At 58.0% G+C, this 22,542-nt stretch overlaps 2 protein-coding genes across 4 annotated transcripts; both read right to left on the reverse strand.

Annotated features, from left to right (window-relative positions):
- Nucleotides 1-600: 600 nt before the first annotated feature.
- PPP1R18 (protein phosphatase 1 regulatory subunit 18) lies at nucleotides 601-8,256 on the reverse strand. The gene is made up of 4 exons (XM_045578320.1): nucleotides 7,995-8,256; nucleotides 5,930-7,432; nucleotides 2,623-2,827; nucleotides 601-1,596 (listed from the first exon to the last, which is right to left on the reverse strand). Exons 2-4 carry the CDS (start codon nucleotides 7,406-7,408, stop codon nucleotides 1,532-1,534), a joined length of 1,749 nt encoding a protein of 582 aa, XP_045434276.1. The 5' UTR covers nucleotides 7,409-7,432; nucleotides 7,995-8,256; the 3' UTR covers nucleotides 601-1,531.
- On the reverse strand, nucleotides 2,866-12,224 carry NRM (nurim). Of its 3 annotated transcripts, XM_036428977.2 has the most exons (5): nucleotides 12,023-12,213; nucleotides 11,378-11,574; nucleotides 9,514-9,690; nucleotides 8,929-9,249; nucleotides 2,866-2,896 (listed from the first exon to the last, which is right to left on the reverse strand). In XM_036428977.2, exons 1-4 carry the CDS (start codon nucleotides 12,153-12,155, stop codon nucleotides 8,968-8,970), a joined length of 789 nt encoding a protein of 262 aa, XP_036284870.1. In that variant the 5' UTR covers nucleotides 12,156-12,213; the 3' UTR covers nucleotides 2,866-2,896; nucleotides 8,929-8,967. The 3 variants fall into 3 exon arrangements, with proteins under 3 accessions (XP_036284870.1, XP_045434296.1, XP_045434297.1); XM_045578340.1 differs by lacking the exon at nucleotides 2,866-2,896 and having other exon boundaries at nucleotides 8,526-9,249; XM_045578341.1 differs by lacking the exons at nucleotides 2,866-2,896; nucleotides 8,929-9,249 and having other exon boundaries at nucleotides 9,547-9,725; nucleotides 12,023-12,224.
- Between the last annotated feature and the right edge of the window lie 10,318 nt (nucleotides 12,225-22,542).

A 22,542-nucleotide genomic window follows, 5' to 3' on the forward strand; every position in this document is an offset into this window, starting at 1 on the left:
TTTTTAAAATCCTCACCTGTGGACATGTTATTGATTTTAGAGAGGAAAGAAGGGGGAGAAAGAGAAAAACCGATGTGAGAAACACCTACCAGTTGCCTCCCAGACATACCGACGGGGGATCTAACCAGAGCCCCCAGGTGCTCGGGATGGAGCGCCAACGAGCCACCGGCCAGGGTGGCCGGACACCGCTGGCCCTGAGCCTGCAGGACGAGGAAGGCCTCAGGGTTGGCAGGGGCACACGGCCCGCCCTCGAGTTGCCGTTGGCCTCTGGATGCTGGACCCTCCAGTACCTTAGCTCTTCTCATCTTCTGATTTGTTTACGGAATCCTTCCTTCTAGAAATAACTTTTTGTCTGTGAGGTGCCAGGCGTGGGGTTGAACCTAACAGGGTAGTCTGCCCTCATTGCACTGGCCGCGTCTGGCAGACACTTCAACTGACCTTCCTCAGACCAGCCTGAGAAGCCCCTGGGGCTCCCCAGCCGCCCACAGCCACAGCACCCCACTTCCTGTCCTTGGCCCGTGGGAAGATGGCAGAGGCTTGGAAGAGCCAGAACCACCACATACACTTTTTTTTCCTAAAGAAGGAGAAGCAACAAGAGAGTTGGAAAGAACTCCACTTTATTATGAAAAATTGTTTTTGTCTTTTTAAAAACAAACAGGCAGTTGGTAAGGAAGGAGTAGCGGGGGAGAATTGAGGTGCTTCCTTAGTCACACCAAACCCTTGCAATTCAATTCACTTGTGCGCCATGAGGAGGACAGAATTAAATAACCAGATGGGGCACTGAGCTAAGGTTCCCAGCTTCCCTCTGGGAAACGAAGGCCGAGTAATACTGAGCAAACGTGGAGGAAGCCACACCCCGGGTCATTCCCAACGAGGTGACTTCGGGGCCACGGAAGAGGGCCACAGGACGTGGGAAATGGGTGTGGCTTGTAAACCTGGGACCTTGTGGGAGGGGAACTGGGGGATTTGTAAACCAGGTTATGGTCAAGAGAGGAGGCAAGAGCCCAGCTAGTGTGGCTCAGTGGTTGAGCATCAACCTATGAACCAGGAGGTCATGGTTCGATTCCCAGTCAGGGCACAGGCCCTGGTTGCAGGCTTGATCCCCAGTGGGGGCATGCAGGAGGCAACCAATTGATGGTTCTCTCTCATCCTTGATGTTTCTATCTCTCTCCCTCTGAAATCAATAAAAAAATATTTTTAAAAAGAGAGAGGAAGCAGGAGCTGCAAACGAAGAGCAGTGCCTAAGGAACAGGATAAAGGAGCCTGTAAGGACTGGGCCGTAGGGCGGAGTACGGTGCCCACGGAGCTGGAGGGCTCTCCTCCCCACCATCCTGTGAGCTCCGCCTGGGCACTGGGGTCACCGAGGGAGTATGCCCACATGTGACACTCACTGGGGACTTTGGGTGAGTGGCATTCGGGCTCTGTCCTCAGAAACAGGGTGAGGAGAGCTGGCTGGAGGACGTTGGCTGTCCTTCCCTGCCAGGCTCATTTTCAGGGGCATCTGTTCTGAATCGTCTGGGGTCCAGGATCTTCAGTTCTGGGAAGGAGGAAGGTGTGTCCCTGTGCTGGAAGAGGGCCACCGCCGGCAGGACTCGTCTGTGGGAGAGGAGGCGATAACCTGAATGAGTGCCAGCCTCCGCCTCGGGCCTCCCCCATCTCCCCCGCCTGCGGGGCCAACGGCACCAGGCAGTGTCTGATATTGTCCACATTTTGAGTGCTTCTTACTACCAGGAAACTTCATAAAAATTACTTAACCCTCTCAGCAACTCCAGGAGACAGTCATTTTTAACACCATCTTAATAATAAATTGAGCTCTGGCCAGTGTGCTCAGTGGAGGGGTCCTCAAACTTTTTAAAGTGGGGGCCAGATCACGGTCCCTCAGAGAGCTGGAGGGCCGGACTATATGAACTACTAATTCCTACTGTAACACCTCGGCTGCGCTCACTGCCCAAAAAACCTGGCGGGCCGGATCAGACTCCTCTGCGGGCCGCATGTGGCCCGCGGGCCGTAGTTTGAAGACGCCTGCTAGAGTGTCGGCCTACAAATTGAACGGTCTTGGGTTCAATTCTGGTTAAGGATATGTACCTGTGTTGCAGGCTCAATCCCTGATTGTAGTCAGGGCACGTGTTGGAAGCAACCAATCAATGTGTCTCTCTCACATCACTCTCTCATTCTCTTTCCCTTCCACTCTCTCTAAAATAAAATACTAAAAAATTGTCCTTGCTGGTTTGGCTCAGTGGATAAACAGTCGGCCTATGGACTGAAGGGTCCTGGGTTTGATTCTGTTCAAGGGCACATGCCTGGGTTGAGGGTTCGATCAATGACTGTCATTGATGTTTGTATGTCTCTCTCCCTTTCCCTTCCTCTCTGAAATAAAAAAAAAAAAAAAATTAAAAATTAAAATAATAAATTGAGGCCAATCAGCCATTATTTCCCTGAGGCCACAACCATAAGAGAATATAAAATTCAAACTCAGGCCTGACTGCCCACCCGGTGCTGTCACCCACACCGGGGCTCAGGAAACCTGGTTCTGAGCTGCTGACCAACCCGGGCCCACCCCGCAGCCCCTCTTCCTCCGGGACCGCAGTGCCCGCTCTGGACGCCAGGCGGCGCCGCACTCACCCACTAGCAGCGCCTTGGAGCGCAGCCCGCCCGGGGGCTCCGCCTGCAGCTCCTCCTCCTCGTCATCGTCGTCGTCGGGCTGGGGCGCGGGGGCGCTGGGAGCGCTGGGGGCCTCGGGCTCGGGGCCCAGCTCCCGCAGCACCGAGCTCTCGGAGGGGTACTGGTACGTGGTCTCCAGGGCCGTCTCGCTGAAGGAGATCTTGAGCTGAGGGGGGAGGGGGAGGAGGCGAAGGATGCAGGTCAGCGCCGGGCAAGGTGGGCGAGGGGCTGGACTGGGCGCCCGCCGCCTTTGCCCTCCCCCCGCATCTGGGACGTTTTCCTCCGTCAGTTTCAAAACCAGGAGACTGAGTGCGGCAGGGCAGAGGGGAGGGCCCAGGTCCCCGCTCTGCAGCGGCGGGCAGAGGGTAAGTACACGGTAACACGTGGAAGGAAGTCCTCTGTCAGACTTGAGCGGCTGGGGGGGGGGCGGGTCCGGGGAACAAACCAGGCAGACTCCGCAGCACAGGGGAAGACAAGACCGAGTCCCCAAAGGTGCAGCCGGAAGGGGACCCCAGAGGAAAGTCCAGGCAAACCAGGGGGGTGGAGAGCACCAGGCCAGCGGACCGGACAGAACCCAGTCGGAGACGCAGGGAGACTCCAGAATAGCCCAGCTGTTCCCCCAGCCTCTCCCCCCGCAGCCCGGCCCCTCAGAAGCTCAGGGGAGAGGGGCAGCGAGGGATTCACTCGGAGCGGAAAACCAGGATCCCTGCGAACTGCTTCGAAAGGGCCACACCTGTCAGGCCTTCCAGCCCCCGTGGTGAGACACGGCCGTCCCCCCATCCCCGCCTCTGCAGATGGCTGCAAGCAGAGGAGCCTGGAGGTGCTGGACAGGAAGTTGCTAACAGCCTGAAACTCAGGGACAGTCACTCTTGCAGTGGCTCCCCATCTCACTGGGGACAAAAGCCAGAGCCTGACCAAAGTCTAGCAGTGTTCCCCAAACTTCTGACATTCGGGCACCCCTTCTATAATTTTCATAACGCTGAGTACCCCTCGTACTCATGAGAACGTAGAATTAGGCGAGGTAAGCACGGTGCAGTGCATATCCCCACCAAACTCCGGTGCAACGCGTACCCCACCAGACTCTTCCTGACCCCTGGGGGGACGAGGACCACACTTTGGGAAGCACTGGAGGATGCTGCCCAGGCCACGCCCTCACCTCTTGGGCATCCTCCCTCCCGCACACAGGCCTTGGCACTGGCTGTCTCCCCCACCCCTGCCTGGAACACCCCTCCCCAAACATACCCAGTGCTCCCCTGCCCCCAACCACCACGACAGTCACGCCCAGCCCCATCCAGCCCCGCTCCTCCTGGCCCTGTAGCTTCCACCACCTGGTTTTGTCAACAGGAGAACGGGAGGTGCTTTGCTGGGAAAAGCTCTGAGGGGCCACGCAGACCCGAGGAGGTCCCGGCAGAGGACCAAGGCCGGGGGAGCCCAGCCTGTGGAATGGCTGACAGAATTGGTGACAGCAACCAGACCCCTTCCATCCAGACTTCTTAAAGGGGCATCTCTGCTCTGTTGCTGACAGATGTACCCACACTGGGGAACCCATTTCTCTTTTTTCATTTCCCCTTTCGGGAAAACAAGCTCTGCCGTTTATTAAGCAGCTGAGAAGGACCCGTTCCCTTTGCTTTCAGTCCATGTCGGACTCTCCCCACACGCTGCTTCCCTCCCCCAACCCCAGCATCTGACTGACTTCCCAGGAATGCACAGCCTGCGGGAGGGGGCGCGGGGTGACTCACTGGCTCACCAGCTATATAAGGTCCCGAGGGGCTGGAGGGAGGGGCTCTGGGCCCGGGGGCAAGAATAGGCTGATGGAATTAGCCCACAGATGTTACCTGGGGGGGGGCAGGCAGAGGCGGTGCTCCATCCCTGAGCTAGGGGCAGAGCTGGATCAGGGCACCGAGCCCCCAGCAGCCTGACAGAGCGAAGGGCATGTGGGCCCAGAGCCTGCTCCGCCCCACCCCCAGCAGCTCTGCTTCCTCCTCTCACCACATCCTGAGCGTGCTGGCAGGCAGGTCCGGTCCCCACTCGCCCACCGCCTTCCGGCCCCCACCCCAGGCTTCCTGTTTGGGCGATCTGCTTCCGGCTCCCCAGATCCCTGACCCAGGTATGGTCACCACCACAGGTCCTGCCCTGCACCCGATGGCCCTGGACTTTGGGTTCAAACTTCACGATCCCTCTGCTCTTTCCACCCCAAAGCAAAGCCAGCTAACTCCGCAGGAAGTGACTTTTCTGAACACTGGCCTTGCCTTCCTGACCCCTCGCTGCAGGCTCAGGCTCGGGTGGGCGCTTAGGCTCCTTGCGATGGTGACGGGGGACAGAGCACCCCAAGCTGCATCTGGCCTGTGGTCCCTGAGGACGGCCCATGTGGGATGAGGACTAGACGCCAGGAAGGGCTTCCGTCTCGGGAACATGTATGAGCTGGAAGGGACTGCGGAAGGGGTTGGACCAGGGCCAGGCCAGGGGAGCCCTCAGCCTGCTTCTCCCACTTTCCTGCACCCCCGATTCCAGTCTAACCTCTGACCCTCCGCTGGCCTTGGCCCCACCCCTGTCCTCAACTCCCGTGGGACTCCCTGCTCTCAGCACTGCCTCCAAGTTCACTTCTCTTTTTCCACCCCAAGGGGAGGGAGAGGCCAGGGAGAGGGGAACCCCAGTGTGAGCCATTCCTGAGAGGGGGGCAAGGCCGGGAGGAAGGTGAAGGCAGGGAGGCTGAGAGGTCTTTGGCAGAGGAGAGAGGGAGGGAGGGGCGGGCTGTGGCCCAGCTGGGTGCAGCCTGAGGTCACCCACTCTGAAGGCCTCAGTGTGCGTCTCCCAGGGGCAGACTCCTGTGCCAGCCCCACTGCCCCCAGCCCAGGCCGCGCCCTCCAGCGCGCTCTCTTCCTTGGGACTCTCCGGCCTCCCTCCCCTCCTTCATTTCTCCCTAGAACCCCAAAGCCACCCCCCCGCCCCACTTCTCCCCGGCGAGGGCTCCTCATCCTGTGACCCTGCTTGACACAATCAAGGTTGCTGGCCTGTCTCCCACCAGAGGGGCTGGCTGGCTCAGACTCAGAGGAAAGGAAAGAAAGAAACGGGGGCCTCAGAGCCCGAGGGAGCAGCCGGGGCACACCTTGAGACGCCCCAGGGACAGCGTGGCCGTGGGCAGACACCCAGGGCGGCCGGACCAGGGCTGTGTGCGGAGGGGCGGAGGCTGCCACCGCAAAGGCCCAGGAGGCAGGGGCCCGAGACAGCCAGAGCGGGGCGGCGTGGAAGCCTGCGTGCTGCTCCCTACCTGTTTGTGGTGCCTTTCCGGGGACCCCTTCACCAGGCAGCTGCGGCTGAGGCGGAGGTAGCCCCCCAGGACCGCGATCTCCTCGGCGGTGGGGTACCGCTTCTTCCCGGCCGCCGGGGCCGCGTCGGCGGGGGCGGGAGCGGCCGGGGCCGCGTGCGGCGCAGACCGCCTGGGGTTGACGGTGAAGGTGTGTCCGCTGCGGCGGGGCGCCCCCAGCCCCGGCCCTGCCTTCACCCCATAGAACAGCCGGCTCATGAGGGAGTCCCCGGGGGGCTGGGGGGCCGGCGGCGGGGGAGACAGAGGCGCGGGCGCGGGCCGGGGCCGCGGCACCTCGGCTTCCTCTTCCTGCTGCCCCGCGTCCCGGGGCGGGAGGGGGCAGGGCCCGGCGCAGCGGCTCCGCAGCGGCCCCGGAGCCCCCGCCTCCTCCGCAGCCTCCACCCCGGGAGGCCCGGGGAGCTGGCCGGCGGGCTCCGCAGGGGCTGGCTTCCGAGGGGCGGGCTCCGCGTCCCTGGCTGTCCGTTCTCGAGCCCTCCCAGAGTGCAGGGTCCATTTCCACCCTTCGGCCGGCCCGGGGTCCCCCTCCGCAGCCTCGGCGGGGCTGGGGCTCCGCTCGGCGGGCTGCCCGCCGTCAGGGCCGCCCGCAGCCTCGCGCGTCAGGGCCCCGGGCGGCCCTGGGGGCTCCTGCGGGGCCGGCCGGGGAGCCCGCGCGTCCTCGGGGCGCCCCCTGTCCGCGGAGCTGCCCGTCCCTCCTCCGGGGCTCAGGCTCCGCTCCGACGGCTCCAGCGGCCTCGCACTCAGCTCCAGGGCCTCCGCGCAGCCAGGCCTCCATGGCGGGGCCGCAGCCTCGCTCCCGCTCCCGGGGCTTTGTTCTCGAGGCTCCGCCGGGTCCGCTTCGCCCGGGCTCGGCCGCCAGCGCCGCGCCTCCGGCAGCCCCGAGGCCCGGTCCCCAGCCTCGCCCTGGCGCGGCCGGCCCGGGTGCCCCGCAGGCTTGGGGCTTGGCTCTCGGGCTCCCCCTGTCCCCGGCCTCCCGTCGCCGGCTTCCCGGGGGCTGAGCCGCTCTTCCCCGGACGCCCTCTCCCCGGGGCCGAGCTCCTGCATCTCCCCAGGGCTGGGCCTCCACTCCCGGGCCTCCGAAGGCCCCAGCCTCCTTTCCGCCGGCAGCTCGTCACTCCGCCGCTGCTGCTGCTGCTGCTGGCGCTCCTGCCGGATGAATCGGTTCTGGTGCACCGGGCCGATGGCCTCCCGCAGGACCGCAGACTGGTCTGGGTCTGGAGGCCCGGCCTCTGGAGGCCCGGACGCAGCGCTGGGCTCCCCGGGGCACAGACCCAGCTTGGCCCGGCGGCGCTCCAGGAGCCCCCGCTTCCAAGCTGGCATCTGGGACAGGCGCTCCCGCTCCGCCTTCTCGCGGCCCCGCGCGGCCGCCTCCTCCTGCCGGCGCCGGGCCAGCAGCTGGAGCTTCCAGTCCGGGATGGTGGCCATGGCCCGAGGTGCAGGTGAGGGGCACTGGAGGCAGAGGCAGGGAGAGGCTGCTGAGGCGGGTGAGCCTGGACGGCGGGCGGGAGAGCCGGCACTGAGGCAGGGGACGGAGACCAGGAGGTGAAGGAAAGGCCAGCAGATGCGAGGGACGCGGCAGCGGAGGGGAGATTCAGATTTGGCAGCTCAGGGTTCAGGGTGCCAGCGACGTGAGGAGAGAAGTTGGTGCGAGGTGGGAGGGGAGAGGCTGGAGGCGGGGGCGGGGAGGGCGGAGGTCAGGGGGCGAGGGGCGGAGAGCGGGGAGGGCCAGGGCCAGGGGGCCCGGGGGCCCGGGCGACCAGCGGGCACAGCCGGGCGCCGCCGCGGCCCGAGGTCCAGGCTCCCCGTGCAGCTGTGCTGGGCGCCTCCCGCCGCCTCCGCCCCGGAGCCCGGGACTTCCCACCGCGGGGACTTCCCACCCGGCGCCCGCCCCCGTCCCCCCCCCTCCCCGCGGTGCCCGGACCCGGGAGCGCGGACCGGCTCCGCCTCTGCCCCGACCGGGCATCGCACCGGCAGACGCCGCCCGCCCGCGGAGGCCCCTCGCTGCACTCACGCTGCGCCCGGAGGGGAGGGTCGGCGGCCCGGTCCGGAGGAGAGGGGAGGCGCGGAGGCCGGAGGGACGCAGAGCGAACGGCCAGCGACCACTCGTCAGAGGACAATGGGGAGAGGATGGGGGCGCGGGGCGGGGCCGAGGAGGGGCGGGACCTGCTCCCGCCAACCCCGGGGAGCGGTCTCCGCCGCCGCCGCCGCCGCCGCCCCGGCCCTCCGTCCGGCCCCCCAGCCGCTCCCGCGGTCCGGAGCCAGCGCCGTGACTCAGGCCCCTCGGGGGACGGGGAGGAAGCGGCCCGCCTCCCGCCTCCCCCTCCCGCCCCGCCTTTGTCCTGCTCCGAGCACCGGGCCGGGGTCGGGGCGGCGGGAGGCGCAGCTCTGGGCTCGCCCCTCGTGGCCAGGGCGGCCAGGGCCCGGGAGGGGAGGAGGGCCGGGTCCTCCGGAAGGCGGGGCGGGTCCGAGGGCGCCGCCGCCGCCCAGCGGTGCCGGGGCGAGGCGCGGTTTGGGCCGCGGCTCCCACAAACAGCGCGCCAAGTGCAGAGAAAGGGCTGCGATTTATTTTCCCGCCACGCGTGCTCCTCGGAGGGCGGGCTTAGTCACCGAATGAAGGCACAGTCCGCCCGGCTCAGCTGCAGGACGGAACCAGGGCCTCGAGGTGCGGTCGTGCGAGGCGGAGGGGGCGCAAGGGGACGAAGGGGACCCCGAGATGCAGGGCGAGTGCCCGGGAGTAGCCAGGCGGGACCCTCTCCCTGAGGAGGCTGGGGAGGAGGGTCACGCCCACAGCTGTGAGACCTGCAAGCCCCCCCCTTCCTGGCTGGCGAGGAGCGGGCCTGGAGTGCTGACACTCGGGACTGAGGGCGTGGGATGGACTGGGGATTGAGGGCGTGGAGTGCATGGGAGGGCGCCTCTGGTCTGAGCGAGTCCAGGAGTTTGAATCCCAAGGGCAGAGGCGAGCAGGGCTGACACCAGGCTCCTCCTCACTCGGGCCCGCCCTCCTGGGGCCGGGAGAGCAGGTGCAGTTTTCTTTGCAGCTGGGCCCGGAGGTAGCAGAGGTCTTGCTGGTCAAGTCCATGGGCCAGGCCCAGGTACAGAGTGAGGAGGAGGGCGAGGAGGAGCCGGTCGGTGCCCAGGGTGGGCACCACCCACAGCACCGTCAGCAGCTCCACGCACACGGGGTGGCGCAGGTGGGAGAAGAGCCTCAGAGCGCGGGGGGACTTCAGGGCGAGGGGCTCGCCCAGCCCTCGCACGTGGTAGTACACCTAGGAGAGGAGCCGTCAGCCAGGCTCTCACCCGCCCCCCTCCCCCCTGCAGGTGCCCCACCACGATGGCTCCCCTTCCAGGTCTTGGGCCCTGACCCTCACCTCCCTGCCGGGACCCTCCCACGGGCCCAGGTTTCTGGCCTGAGGCGAGCCGGGGAGTCTGGCACACAGGCGAGGCGGGTGAAGGCGGCGGAGGGGGCCGCCGTGGAGGGGGAGCCTGGGCCGGCCAGGATGGAGAGCCCGGGCGGCAGGGACGGAGCGCACCTGCTTGAGGCCCATGAGCTCCGCGTAGTCGAAGACGAGGAGGATGCTGAAGATGAGCAGCCAGGACACCGCGTGCAGCACGAAGCACAGCAGGGGCACCCAGGTCGCCCAGGGCTCGGCCTGAGCGGCCCACAGCACAGGGCCTCTGGGGACGGGCTCCCAGCATCGCATCACCAGCTGGGGAGGACGAGGGGCTGGGAGACCTGGACAGGCTGTCCCACCCGGGGCCTGCAGCTCGCTCCCCATCTTTACCAAGAGCATCACCAACACTCAGCTCGAGGAGGTGCTGGGTGGGTTCCAAGGATATAAGGATGACCCAATCTTCCAGAGGTCTTACATGAGGTGAGCCTATGCCAGCACCCCGAGAAGACAAGCGAGTACTAACTAGGAAGCCTGGCTCGAGACGGTCTGGCTCAATGGATAGAGCCTTGGCCTGCAGACCAAAGGGTCCCGGGTTCAGTTCCCGTCGAGGGCAAGTACCTCAGTTCCAGGCTCCTCCCCTGGTACAGGCCCTGGTCGGGGCAAGTGCAGGAGGCAACCAATGGATGTTTCTCTCACATCGATATTTCTCTCTTCCACTTATCTGAAAATCAGTGGAAAAATATACTCCGGTGAGGATTAAAAAGAAAACCTTTAGCCGAAACCGGTTTTGCTCAGTGGATAGAGCGTCAGCCTGCTGACAGAGAGTCCGGTCAAGGGCATGTACCTTGGTTGCCAGCACGTACCCAGTAGGGGGTGTGCAGGAAGCAGCTGATCGATGTTTCTCTCTCGATGTTTCTAGTTCTCTTCCTCTCTGTAAAAAAATCAATAAAATATATATATTTTTAAAAAGAATAAAAAGATGCCAAAACCGGTTTGGCTCAGTAGATAGAGCATCGGCCTGCGGACTGAAGGGTCCCGGGTTCAATTCCAGTCAAGGGCATGTACCTTGGTTGCGGGCACATTCCCAGTAGGGAGTGTGCAGGAGGCAGCTGATGGGTGTTTCTCTATCATCGATGTTTCTAACTTTCTTTCCCTCTCCCTCTCTGTAAAAAAAAATAAAAATCAATAAAATGTATTTTTAAAAATAAATAAATAAATAAGAATAAAAAGAAAACTTCCGAAACTGGTTTGGCTCAGTGAATAGAGCGTCAGCTTGCGGACTGAAAGGTCCCAGGTTCGATTCCGGTCAGGGGCATGTACGTTGGTTGCGGGCACGGCCCCAGTAGGGGGCGTGCAAGAGGCAGCTGATGGATGACTCTCATCGATGTTTCTAACTCTATCCCTCTCCCTTGCTCTCTGTAAGAAGTCAATAAAAATATATTTTAAAAAAAGAAAAGAAAACCTATAATAAAAGTGTAATATGCTAATTTGACCGGACATCCTTTTGGACGAAGCTGCGGGAGACGGGGAGGGAGGCGCGGGCCTTTGGTAAATAAAAGACTGACCCTGGAGCCTGCTCCTGTAGGTGGGGAGAGCGCGAGGGCAGCCTGACATTGTGGGGGGCAGTGCGCATGGCACTGGTGCTTGGGGGAGGACACGGTGCACCTTCTTGTTTATCCTCACGAGCACATTTTTAGAGAGTGGAACGGAGGGCGAGACAGAGAGAAACAACGATAGAGAAACATCAATTGGTTGCCTCCCAGACTCTGTATCGAGGTACATGCCCTTGACCCTCCAGTCCTCGGGCAGACGTTCTACCCCCTGAGCCAAACGGGCTGGGCAGTGCACCCTTCCGGATGTAAAGTAAGGTGTGTGCTGTGGGAACAGCTGAGATCAGAGTCCTGAGCACCCTGCGTTCTCTAACCCACACTTCCCTGCCCACCCCCAATCCAGGGCCTCCTTCCCAGACTCTCCCTTAGGGACTCAGCTTCCAGCCGCATACCTGCAAGGCCAGCGCAGTGCAGGCCACGTACAGAGACCTCTGCAGAACCCCAAAGTGCCGAGACAGCCACACCTTCACCGGCTCAGTCGCCATGAGGCTGTGCTGCCCCACAAACAGCAGCAGGAGCCCCAGATCCCACGCCAGGGGAGCCAGGACGCCGCGGTCCTGAAAGGCGGCCAGCCAGCCCCGGGGCGCCTCTGGGGGACGGGGGGGGGGGGGGGGGGGGGGTAGAGCAGGAACACGGTGCGGACACCCAGGCCGGCCCCCCGCCCCCCGCCCCGCCCAGGCAGGCCCCGCCCCGCCCCTCCGCCCCGCCTCTCCGGGTCCCAGGCCGGGTGTCCGCACCGTCTGTACCAGCCCAGAGCCTCACTGCTGCATCTGCAGCCCCGCCTCGTTCCCCCTCGCCGTCCTCCCCTTCCCGCCTGCTTCCGAGCCCGGAGGTTCCCGGGGGCAGGCGCCGGGCGCGCGGGGGGCCCCGGCCCGCCCCTCGCCGCCCAGAGGCCCCTAAGCCGCCCCGCGCCCGCCGCCCGAACCGCGGTCGGACTGCTAACGGAGCGCGGGCTGCAGCCCCGCCCCGGGCCGCCGCCAGGCCCCGCCCGCTCCCGCCTCCCGCCCACCTCCCGGCGCAGGGCCGCCCCCGCTCACCGGCACCCGCGGGCTCCGGCGCCCGGCCGAGCAGAGGCCGGAGGGAGGCGAAGCGCACGAACTCCACGCCGGTGCCGAAGGCCAGCAGGAAGGACGCGAGCGCGGCCGGGACCAGCAGCAGCGCGGGGGCCATGGCGGAGCGCGGGCAGCGCGGGCTGGGGTTCCCGCGCCGCAGGCCCCGCCCCTCCGGGCCCGCCCAGGCAGGCCCCGCCCCTCCGGGCCCGCCCAGGCAGGCCCCGCCCCGCCCCCCCGGGCCCGCCCAGGCAGGCTCCGCCCCGCCCCTCCGGGCCCGCCCAGGCCGGCCCCCCGTCCCCCGCCCCGCCCAGGCAGGCCCCGCCCCGCCCCTCCGGCCCCGCCCCTCCGGGCCCGCCCAGGCAGGCCCCGCCCCGTCCCCGCCCCGCCCCTCCGGGCCCGCCCAGGCAGGCCCCGCCCCGCCCCTCCGGGCCCGCCCAGGCCGGCCCCCCGTCCCCCGCCCCGCCCAGGCAGGCCCCGCCCCGCCCCTCCGCCCCGCCCCTCCGGGCCCGCCCCTCCGGGCCCGCCCAGGCCGGCCCCCCCGTCCCCCGCCCCGCCCAGGCAGGCCCCGCCCCGCCCCTCCGCCCCGCCCCTCCGGCCCCGCCCCTCCGGGTCCGCCCAGGCCGGCCCCCCCGCCCTCCGCCGCGCCCCTCCGGCCCCGCCCGCCCCGAGCGGCTCCCCTCCCCTCGCCACGCCCGGAGCCACCGCCCAGTCCCGCCGGGAAGCGGGGGTTCCCGGGGGGAGAGGGGGCGGCCCCGCGGCCCCTCGGGGCTCGGTTCCGCGTGGCTGTCCCCCGGTGAGGCCGGCCTCTGCCCGGTGCTGGCGGAGCGGCCGCCCAGCCGGTCCGCCGCCCCGCGAACCCCGCAGGCCCAGGAGGCGGAGCGGGCGCGCCGGTGTCCCAGGCTGAGGCCGGGGCTTCTGGCGGGACAGACACGTGCGCGTGTTGGGGTGGAAAGCTTACCCACCGCAGCTGTAAACGGCGGCCTGCTGACTTTATCCGAGCTTCATGCGCTGGAACTGGCCTCTGCAACCCACTCATTGAACACCACTTACTAATCGGAAACCTCCAGGATCTTTTGTGTTAATCCATTCCCTTACAGACCTGTTTATAAGGCAGGCTACAATGTGAAAGCAAAATTTTCTCTGCCAGAGTTAAAAATCCGGTTTGGCGCAGTGGATAGAGCTTTGGCCTGTAAACTGAAGGGAGGGAATATATATATATATATCTCCTATCTAATAAACGGGGGATATGCTAATTGACTATCACTCCGTCACAAAGATGGCTGCACACACAACTGAGGACAAGTTCCCATAAGGAGCCTTAATGAGCAATCATCAGGGACCTCCCTCCCCCGCCCCCATGGGCTTGACAGGGAACCTTCCCTCCCGCCCCCCCCCCCCATGGGCTTGACACCCTCCCCCGGCCCCCATGGGCTTGACAGGGAACCTCAGGCTGCGCCCCTGCCCTAGCACCAGGCCAGGGAACCTCAGATCGCACCCCACCCCAGCACCAGGCCAGGGTACCTGAGGCTGAGCCCCCTGCCTGGCTGGGCTTGATGGGACCTCAGGTGGTGCCCCCCACCCAGCAGAGCTTCACAGGGGACCTCAAGGTGCACCCCCAGTCCTGGGTTGGGGGGACTCAGGCCGTGCCCCCACTCCAGCACTATAGGGGACCTCAGAATATACGTTTGACAGGGGACCTCAGGCCTCGCCCCCTGTTCTGGCACCAGGCCAGGGGGCCTGAGGCCACGCCCTGCACCCAGTGGGGCTTGATGGGGGACCTCAAGGTGCACTTCCCAACCTGGTCCTGGGCTAGAAGACCTCAGGCCTCGCCCCCCGCCCTAGCACCAGGCCAGGGGACCTGAGGCTGCACCCCCTGCCAGTGGGGCTTGTTGGGGGACCTGAGGCAGTGACAGGGTTAGACAAGGGTGGGAGTAGCCAGATCTAGCCCAATGGGGGCAGGGGCCAGCTGGGTCTGGGCCTCACGCGATTTTGAGGTGCATGTGGGTGGGCAGGGACTTGACTCTGGATCTTGTGATTTGCCCCAGACTCTGAAGGAGGAAGGTTTTCATATACATTTTACTAATTTTCTTTCCTCTCTGACACTGCTACTATAGAGAAAGGGCAAAAAGCAATATTAAATTATTTCCTCTAATTGCCTTTTTCTGTGCATGAATTTTGTGCATCAGGCCACTAGTGTGTGTGTGTGTGTGTGTGTGTGTGTGTGTGTGTAAATCCTCACCAAAAGATATTTTTACACTGATTTTTTAGAGAGAGGGAAAGACAGAAACACATCCATTGGTTTTCTCCTGCACTAACCCTGATCAGGCCCCGGGCTGAGGAGGAGCCTGCAACCGATATGTCCATATGTCATGCCCTTGACTGGAATTGAATCTGGGACCCTTTGGTCACAGGCAGACACTCTACTGAGCCAAACCAGCTAGGGGTAAAAATATATATTTTTTAAAAGATTAAAAAAAAAAAAAAAAGAAGAAGAACCTACTGCCGAAGCTGGTGTGGCTCAGTGGATAGAGCGTCGGTCTGTGGACTGAAAGGTCCCAGATTTGATTCCGGTCAAGGGCGTGCACCTTGGTTGCGGGCACATCCCCAGTGGGGGGTGTGCAGGAGGCGGCTGGTCGATGTTTCTCTCTCATCGATGTTTCTAGCTCTCTGTCCTCCCTTCCTCTCTGAGGAAAATCAATAAAATATATTAATAAATAAATAAATAAATAAATAAGAACCTACCCACAGCCTCTGCCTTTGTGAGCAGCACCATGGTGGTGGGCAAGAGCAAGTGCTCACAGAAGGTGGCACAAAGGAACCAAGAAGAAAGTGTGTGATCCGTTCTCTAAGAAAAAGCGGCCTGCGCGAGAGTGCCAGCTCTGTGCACGGTAAGGAAGATTGGGAAAACGCTAGTCACAAGGACTCAGGAACCGAAGTCCCATCTGAGGGCCTCAGGGGTCATGTCTTTCGAGTGAGCTTTGCTGGCCTGCAGAACGATGAAACTGCAGCTAGAAACCCAAATTACCAATTGTTCAGGGCCTGAGCTGCCTAACTCCCATGGCATGGATCTTACCCGTGTCAGACAAAGTGTGCTCCATGGTAAAAACGTGGCCAACCATGATTGAAGCTCATGTTGATGTCAAGACTGCCAATGTTATTTGCCTCATCTGTTTTGTGTTGGTTTTAATTTTAAAAAATTAAAAACAATCAGATCCAGAAGACCTCTTACCTCATAATCAGGTCTGTCAAATCCAGAAGATGATGGAAATCATGACCTAAGGGTGCAAATGACTTGAAAGATGTCAATAAGCTGATTCCAGGTAGCATTGGAAAAGACACGGAAAAGATTTGCCAATCTATTTGCCCACTCCGCGATTACTTTGTTAGAAAAGTCAAATGAGCATGGAGGTCACGGTTCGATTCTTGGTCAGGGCACATGCCCAGGTTGTGGGCTTGATTCCCAGTAGGGGATGTGCAGAAAGCAGCCAATCAATAGTTCTCTCTTTCTCCCTTTCTCTCTTGGAAATCAATTAAGACATATTTAAAAAAGAAAAAGAAAACGAAAGAAAGAAAAGTCAAATGCTGAAGGAGCCCAAGTTTGAACGGGGGAAACTCACAGAGCTTCACAGTGAAGGGCGCAGCTCTGGAAAGCCGAGTGGGAATGAGACAGCACTCAAGTGAATGGGCAGATGGACATGAGCCCAGGCCAACACTCTGCTTACTCAGACTTCAGAGTGACAAATAACAAATCTTATCCTATCGAATAAAAGAGTAATATGCAAATTGACCATCACTCCAACACAAATTGACCATCACTCCATGTGGACAAAAGATGGCCACCACAAGATGGCCAGTAGGGGAGGACAATTGGGAGGGCAGTTGGGGACGAACAAGCCTTCAGGGGAGGGCAGTTAGGGATGATCAGGATGACAGAGGAGGGAAGTTGGGGGCAACCGGGCCTGCAGGGAAGGGAAGTTGAGGGGGGACCAGGCCTGCAGGGAAGAGCAGTTGAGGGGGGACCAGGCCTGCATGGGAGGGCAGTTAGGGGCAAACAGTCTGGCAGGGGAACAGTTAGGCATCAATCAGGTTGTCAGGTGAGTGGTTAGGGGGTGATCAGGCTGGCAGGCTGAAGTGGTTAGGGGCAATCAGGAAAGCAGGCAGGCAAGCAATTGGGAGCCACCAGTCCTGGATTATGAGCGGTATGTCTGACTGATCCCTACCAGGATCGGGCCTATTTGGGCAGGCAGACATCCCTTGAGGGGGTCCCAGATTGGATAGGGTACAGACTGGGCTGAGGGACAACCCCCCATGCATGAATTTTGTGCACCAGACCTCTAGTTTGTGATAAAAACAAAACAAAAAGAACCTACTCACAGCAGCTACCAACATGCATACGAGAGCTCCCCTTTGTACATTTGGTATTAACAGGCTCTCTAGTTTTAGACAGTCCAATGACTGTCAGATCCCTCTGTGTTTTCTTATTGTAAACGTTAATTATAGAAAAGTCTTAAATTTACAGAGAAATTGAGAAGATAGTACAGAATTCCCTTACATCCTTCACTACTTCATTATTAATATATTAATTATATCCTACAATAATGAACTAATATTGATACCTTATTGTTAACCGAGAGTCCAAATTCATTCAGTTCATTGAGATGTTTTTAGTATTTTATATATATATATATATATATATATATATAATTTGTGTAATTGGTACAAAATATTATATTAGTTTCAGGTGTTCAAACTATATATATATATATATATATATATATATATATATATATATATATATTTATATACCTTAAATATATATTTATATACCTTACATTGGGATCACCCTATTAATCCTAGTTGTCATCTGTGGCCATGCAAACCTATCACAATCTTATCTATATATATATAATCTATACTAATAAAAGGATAATGTGCTAATTAGACAGGGACACCTTCCAGGACACCTTTTGAACGACCTTCCAGGAAAAAGCCATGGTAACAGGATTGAGGCACAGGTGGTTAGGGGCAATCAGGCCAGCGGCGGGGGCAGGGGGGCACAGTTGGGGATGAGAAGGCGGTGGGGGGGCACAGTTGGAGGGGAGCATGTTGGCAGGCAGAATGATTAGGGGCGATCAGGCAGGCAGCCAGGTGAGCAGTTAGGAGCCAGTTGTCCCAGATTGTGAGAGGGATATCTGACTGCCGGTTTAGGCCCAAACCCCAGGAAGGTGCAGGCTGGGCTGAATTTTGTGCACCAGGCCACTAGTGTGTATGTGTGTGTGTGTGTGTGTGTGTGTGTGTGTGTGTGTGTATATATATATATATATATATATATATATATATATATATATAGAAGCCTAATATGCAAATTGCCCCCTTGGGAGTTCGACCAGGAGACTGGGAGTTCGATCACTTGCTATGATGTGCACTGACCACCAGGGGCAGTGCGGAATGAAGGAAGTCCCTGGCCGGCAGCCAGAAGGCCCCAGTTGGCCCTAATCGCCCACCAGGCCTAGGGACCCTAACGGTGCTTGAATTTCACACACCGGGCCTTTAGTCTATATATACATATAAAAGCCTAAGCAGCCGAAACCGGTTTGGCTCAATGGATAGAGCGTCAGCTTGGGGACTGAAGGGTCCCGGGTTTGATTCCAGTCGGGGGCATGTACCTTGGTTGCGGGCACATCCCCAATAGGGGTGTGCAGGAGGCAGCTGATCGATGACTCTCTCTCATCGATGTTTTTAACTCTCTATCCCTCTCTCTTCCTCTCTGTAAAAGAATCAATAAAATATATAAAAAATAAAAAATAAATAAATAAATAAATAAAATAAAATAAAAGCCTAAGCAATCATTTGACCATTTAGTCACTATGACACGCACTGACCATCAGGGGGCAGATGCTCAAAGCAGAAGCTTCCCCATGGTGGTCAGTGCGCTCCCACAGCTGACTGATGGGCACCAGATGCAAGGCTGGCGAGTGCAGCTGCTGCAGCTTGAGCCTCTCCCCTGAAACCCCCCCTGTATGCCCCTCCCCCATCTGGACCTGGACCCGGACCCAGACCGGGACTGGCATTGGGAGAGACACAGCGAGTTCGAGGCTGCTTCTCAGTCATGGGAGCGCCAATATCGCACTAGGACAAGCGCGCAGAGCCTGCAGGGGACCGGCAGCGAGCCTACGGAGTGGCAGCAGGCCCAGCGGGGCTGGATGAGCAGGAGCGCCTCGCCAGGCTTGGGCTCCTCTGGGCCGCCTGCTGCTTCGCGCACCACTACTCTCAGGGGATGTTGGGCTGCCAGTTTCAGCCATCTCCGCAGGCCACGCTGAGGGACCCCACCGGTGCATGAATCCATGCACCAAGGCCTGCTTTCCAAGCCCCAGACCCATAATGAGATAAGGCAGAGACTCAAAGCCTTCAGAGATCTGCCTTACTGTTATCCACCTGGATTGGCCTTAGGCCAGTGGTTGCCAATGAGTGGTCCATGAGGTCTGAAAGGTTGGCGACTACTGGCTTAGGCTATGGGCCACGAGATGTGTCAAGAGTTCTTTCAACAGTGTGTGGCAACTGCATTTCCCCCAGGCCAAAAATACCTGATCGCCAATGTCAGAGACATTTCTTCTCTGCAGCACAAGGGAATGACTCAGCACAGAAAACCAAGCTTCAATCCCAGAGCACCCAGCCCTGAACTGTCCTCACATAGCTCTAGCTTGGCCCTGGGAGCAGGTCAGTGTAGCTTCCATTTTTAATTTCAACACCTGTCTTTTGTTGACTTTTCCCCCCATTTAAAAAAAAATAAATGTTATTGTTCATATTATTACAAATGTTCCTTTCCACCCCCCTCCATTGCTCCCCTGCACCAGGTTCCCATCCCACCCTCTGCCCTTTCCCCATCCCCCATTGTCCTCATCCATAGGTGCACAGTTTATGTTCAGTCTCTTCCCGCACCCCCCACTCACCTTTTCCCCGAGAATCTTCAGTTCACTCCCCTTCCATACCTCTGATTCTATTATATTCAACAGTTAATATTGTTCATCGGGTTTTTTTAATTCCCTTGGTTTTTAGATTCACTTGTTAATAGTTACGAATTTGTTGTTCATAATTTTTATCTTTATTTTCTTCCTCTTCCTAAAGAACCCCTTTCAGCAATTCATATAATTCTGGTTTGGCGGTGATAACTCCTTTAGCTTTTTTTTATTTGTGAAGCTCTTTATCTGGCCTTCGATTCTGAGTGATATCTTTGCTGGGTAGAGTATTTTTGGCTGTAGGTTCTTGCTAGTCATCACCTTGAATATTTCTTGCCATTCCCGTCTGGCCTGCATGGTTTCTGTTGAGAAATCAGCTGACAATTGTAGGGGTGCTCCTTTATATTATAGGTAACTCCCTGCTTTTCTCTTGCTGCTTTTAATATTCTCCTTGTCTTTTGCTCTTGGAATTTTAATTATGATATGTCTTAGTGTGGTCCTCTTTGGGTTCCTTTTGTTTGGGATTCTCTGTGCTTCCTGGACTTGTAAGTCTAATTCTTTCACCAGGTGGGGGAAGTTTTCTGTCACAATTTCTTTCAGTATGTTTTCGATATCTTGCTCTCTGTCATCTTCTGGGACCCCCATAATTCTGATGTTGGTTCGCTTGAAGTTGTCCCAGAGGTTTCTTACACTATCTTTAACTTTCTGGATTCTCTTGTCTTCTTGCTTCTGCAGAGGAGTGTCCTCTGACTCTTTGTGTTCCAAATCTTTGACTTGATTCCTGCAATCTTCCATTCTGTTTTTAGGACTCTGTATATTTTTTATTTCAGAAAATGTATTCTTTATTTCTAGTTGATCCCTTTTCATATCCTCATAGGTCTCATTTATTTTATCGGCCTTTTCTAGGAAATTCTTGAAAAACCTTATAAGCGTGGTTTTGAACTGTATATCCAGTCGCTTTTTGTCCTCCATTTCTTTCGTTTGTGATCTGTTTCCTTGTCTAGGCATTTTCACTGCTTCCCTGAGTTGGTAGGGTGGCTTTGTGTGCTAAGGTGTCCTATATGGTTCAGTGAATCAGCCTCCCAGTTATCTGAGGTGGACAGTCTTGGTGCACCCCTTTGTGGACTATGTGTACAGCCTATTGTAGTTAAGTTTTGGTTGTTGTTGGTATCACTGGGAGGAACTAACCTCCAGGCCAATTGGCTGTGAGGTTCAGCTGTGTCTATGCCGGGAGATAGCCTTATTCAACTAGACTTGGAAAATTGAAAAATCTTCTGTGCTCAGCTTGGATGGGGTGGAGTTTCAGGGTGGAGCTTACAGCCTTGGTGGAGTTTCAGGGTCGAGCTTACAGCCTTGGCTTCCGTCAGCCCCGCCCTATGAGGTTCCTGAGTTTCAGTGTTCCTCAGTGTCCTTCGGTACTCACTGCAAGCACCTCTGAGAGAAAGGTGCCCTCGAGTTTCACCTGCTACCAGACAGTCTAGTCTCTCCCCCAACGAGCCTGCAACTGGGTTCAGTGCAGTTGGAAGTAAGGTTAAGAGCAGTCTGGAGCTTATGTCTCCTTCCCGCTAGGGCAATCCAGTGGCACAGTCAACAGTCTGTCCTCTGCGCGCAATTTGTGTGCCTCCAGGGCTCTGCCTTTCACCGCTCCCCTGAGTTTCCGCCTTACAGCCCAGATTCCCTCTGTATGAGCCTGGGTCCTCAGGGTCTGGCCTAGAACTAGGGTTCAGTGCAGTCGGAACTGGGGCTCAGCACAGTCTGTAGCTTTTGTCTCCTTCCTGCTAGGGAACGCCAGCCAGGCACTCAGCTGCCCCTCCTCTGTGGCTCTGTCCTCTCTGTGTGTGTGCGCGTGCAACGTGTCTCTGTACCTTGGGCCTTTACAGCTCCTCCGCGCTTCCTTCTGGTTTTCTCTTTCCTTCTAGTTGTAGAATTTCCAGTCAGTCAACTTTCCTGTAGTTCTGGATAATGTCCATTTTTTTATTTTTATTTTTATTTTTTAAAGTATATATTTTATCATTTTTCCACAGAGAGGAAGGGAGAAGAACAGAGAGCTAGAAACATCAATCAGATGCCTCTTGCACACCCCCCACTGGGGACGTGCCCGCAACCAAGGTACATGCCCTTGACCGGAATCGAACCCAGGACCTTTCAGTCCGCAGGCCGACACTCTATCCACTGAGCTAAACCGGTTTTGGCTGGATAATTTCCATTTTATATTTTAGTTGTATTTTTTGAAATTGTTGTGTGAGGCTGCAGTTAGGTGTTTACCTATGCCGCCATCTTGGTTTCTCCCTAAGCTCCCTTTGGTTGACTTTTTTTTATAATAACCATTCTCATTAGTGTAAGATGGTATCTCATGATTTTGATTTGCATTTCCCTGACTATTAGTGGGTGTTGAACATATTTCCTTTTTAAATATTTTTTTAAAATATATTTTATTGATTTTGTACAGAGAGGAAGGGAGAGAGATAGAGAGTTAGAAACATCGATGAGAGTCATCAATCAGCTGCCTCTTGCACACCTCCTACTGGGGATGTGCTCGCAACCAAGGTACATGCCCTTGACCGGAATCGAACCTGGGTCCCTTCATTCCCCAAACCGATGCTCTATCCATTGAGCCAAACCGGTTCCGGCTTAAATTTTTTTAAAAAAATTGATTTGAGCTCTGGCCAGTTTGGCTCAGTGGATAGAGTGTCAGCCTGTGGACTGAAGAGTCCTGGGTTTGATTCTGGTCAAGGGCACGTACCTTGGTTGCAGGCTCTGAGCCTTGGTCAGGGGTATGTGGGAGGCAACCAATCCATGTGTGTCTGTCACATCAGTGTTTCTTTTTCTCTCTCTTTTCCACTCTCCTTAAAAATCAATGGAAAAAATATTCTCAGGTGAGGATTAAAAATAAATTTGATGGGGGGAGGGAAGAGAGAGAGAGAGAGAGAGAGAGAGGAAGAAACATTAATTGGTTGCCTTCCATACACACCCCAGCTGGGGATCAAACCTGCAACCTATATAGGTGCCCTGACTGGGAATTGATCCCACTACACCTTGGTGCACAGATGGTGCTCCAAGCAACTGACACACATCAGGGCTGAACATCTCTTGTTTGTTGTTGTTAATTTTTTATTTATTTATTTTATTTTTTTCCATTGATTTGAGAGAAAGAGTGGATGGGAGGGGGAGAGACAGAGAGACAGAAATATCAATGTGCGAGACGATTGGTTGCCTTCCATACACCAGGACCAGGGCCAGGACCAAGTTTGCAACCAAGGCATGTGCCCTTAACTAGAATCAAACCCAGGACAACAGCTCGTTGACCAATGCTCCATCCACTGAGCCGAACCGGCTAGGGCTGAACATCTTTCTGTGTGACTATTGGCCATCTGTATATCTCCTTTAGAGAAATGTCTCTTCATGTCCTCTGCCCATTTTTTGGTCATATTTTTTCTTACACCTTATTCAAAAATAGACTCCAAATGGACTGAACATTTAAATGTAAGACATGAGCTGAGACGGGTTTGGCTCAATGGATAGAGCGTCGGCTTGGGGACTGAAGGGACC

The sequence above is a fragment of the Pipistrellus kuhlii genome, unplaced genomic scaffold, assembly GCF_014108245.1.
Source record: "Pipistrellus kuhlii isolate mPipKuh1 unplaced genomic scaffold, mPipKuh1.p scaffold_m20_p_96, whole genome shotgun sequence".
NCBI lineage: Eukaryota > Metazoa > Chordata > Mammalia > Chiroptera > Vespertilionidae > Pipistrellus > Pipistrellus kuhlii.

Excerpts from the sequence above, each read along its gene's own strand:
- PPP1R18 (XM_045578320.1), bottom strand. The coding sequence starts at position 7,408 with ATGGCCACCATCCCGGACTGGAAGCTCCAGCTGCTGGCCCGGCGCCGG. Across the intron at positions 2,828-5,929 it reads CGGAAAGGCACCACAAACAG|CTCAAGATCTCCTTCAGCGA; the intron begins GTAGGGAGCAGC and ends CTCCCCCCTCAG. Across the intron at positions 1,597-2,622 it reads CTCCAAGGCGCTGCTAGTGG|ACGAGTCCTGCCGGCGGTGG; the intron begins GTGAGTGCGGCG and ends CCTCTCCCACAG.
- NRM (XM_036428977.2), bottom strand. The coding sequence starts at position 12,155 with ATGGCCCCCGCGCTGCTGCTGGTCCCGGCCGCGCTCGCGTCCTTCCTG. Across the intron at positions 11,575-12,022 it reads GCCGGAGCCCGCGGGTGCCG|AGGCGCCCCGGGGCTGGCTG; the intron begins GTGAGCGGGGGC and ends CCCGTCCCCCAG. Across the intron at positions 9,250-9,513 it reads AGCTCATGGGCCTCAAGCAG|GTGTACTACCACGTGCGAGG; the intron begins GTGCGCTCCGTC and ends CTCCTCTCCTAG.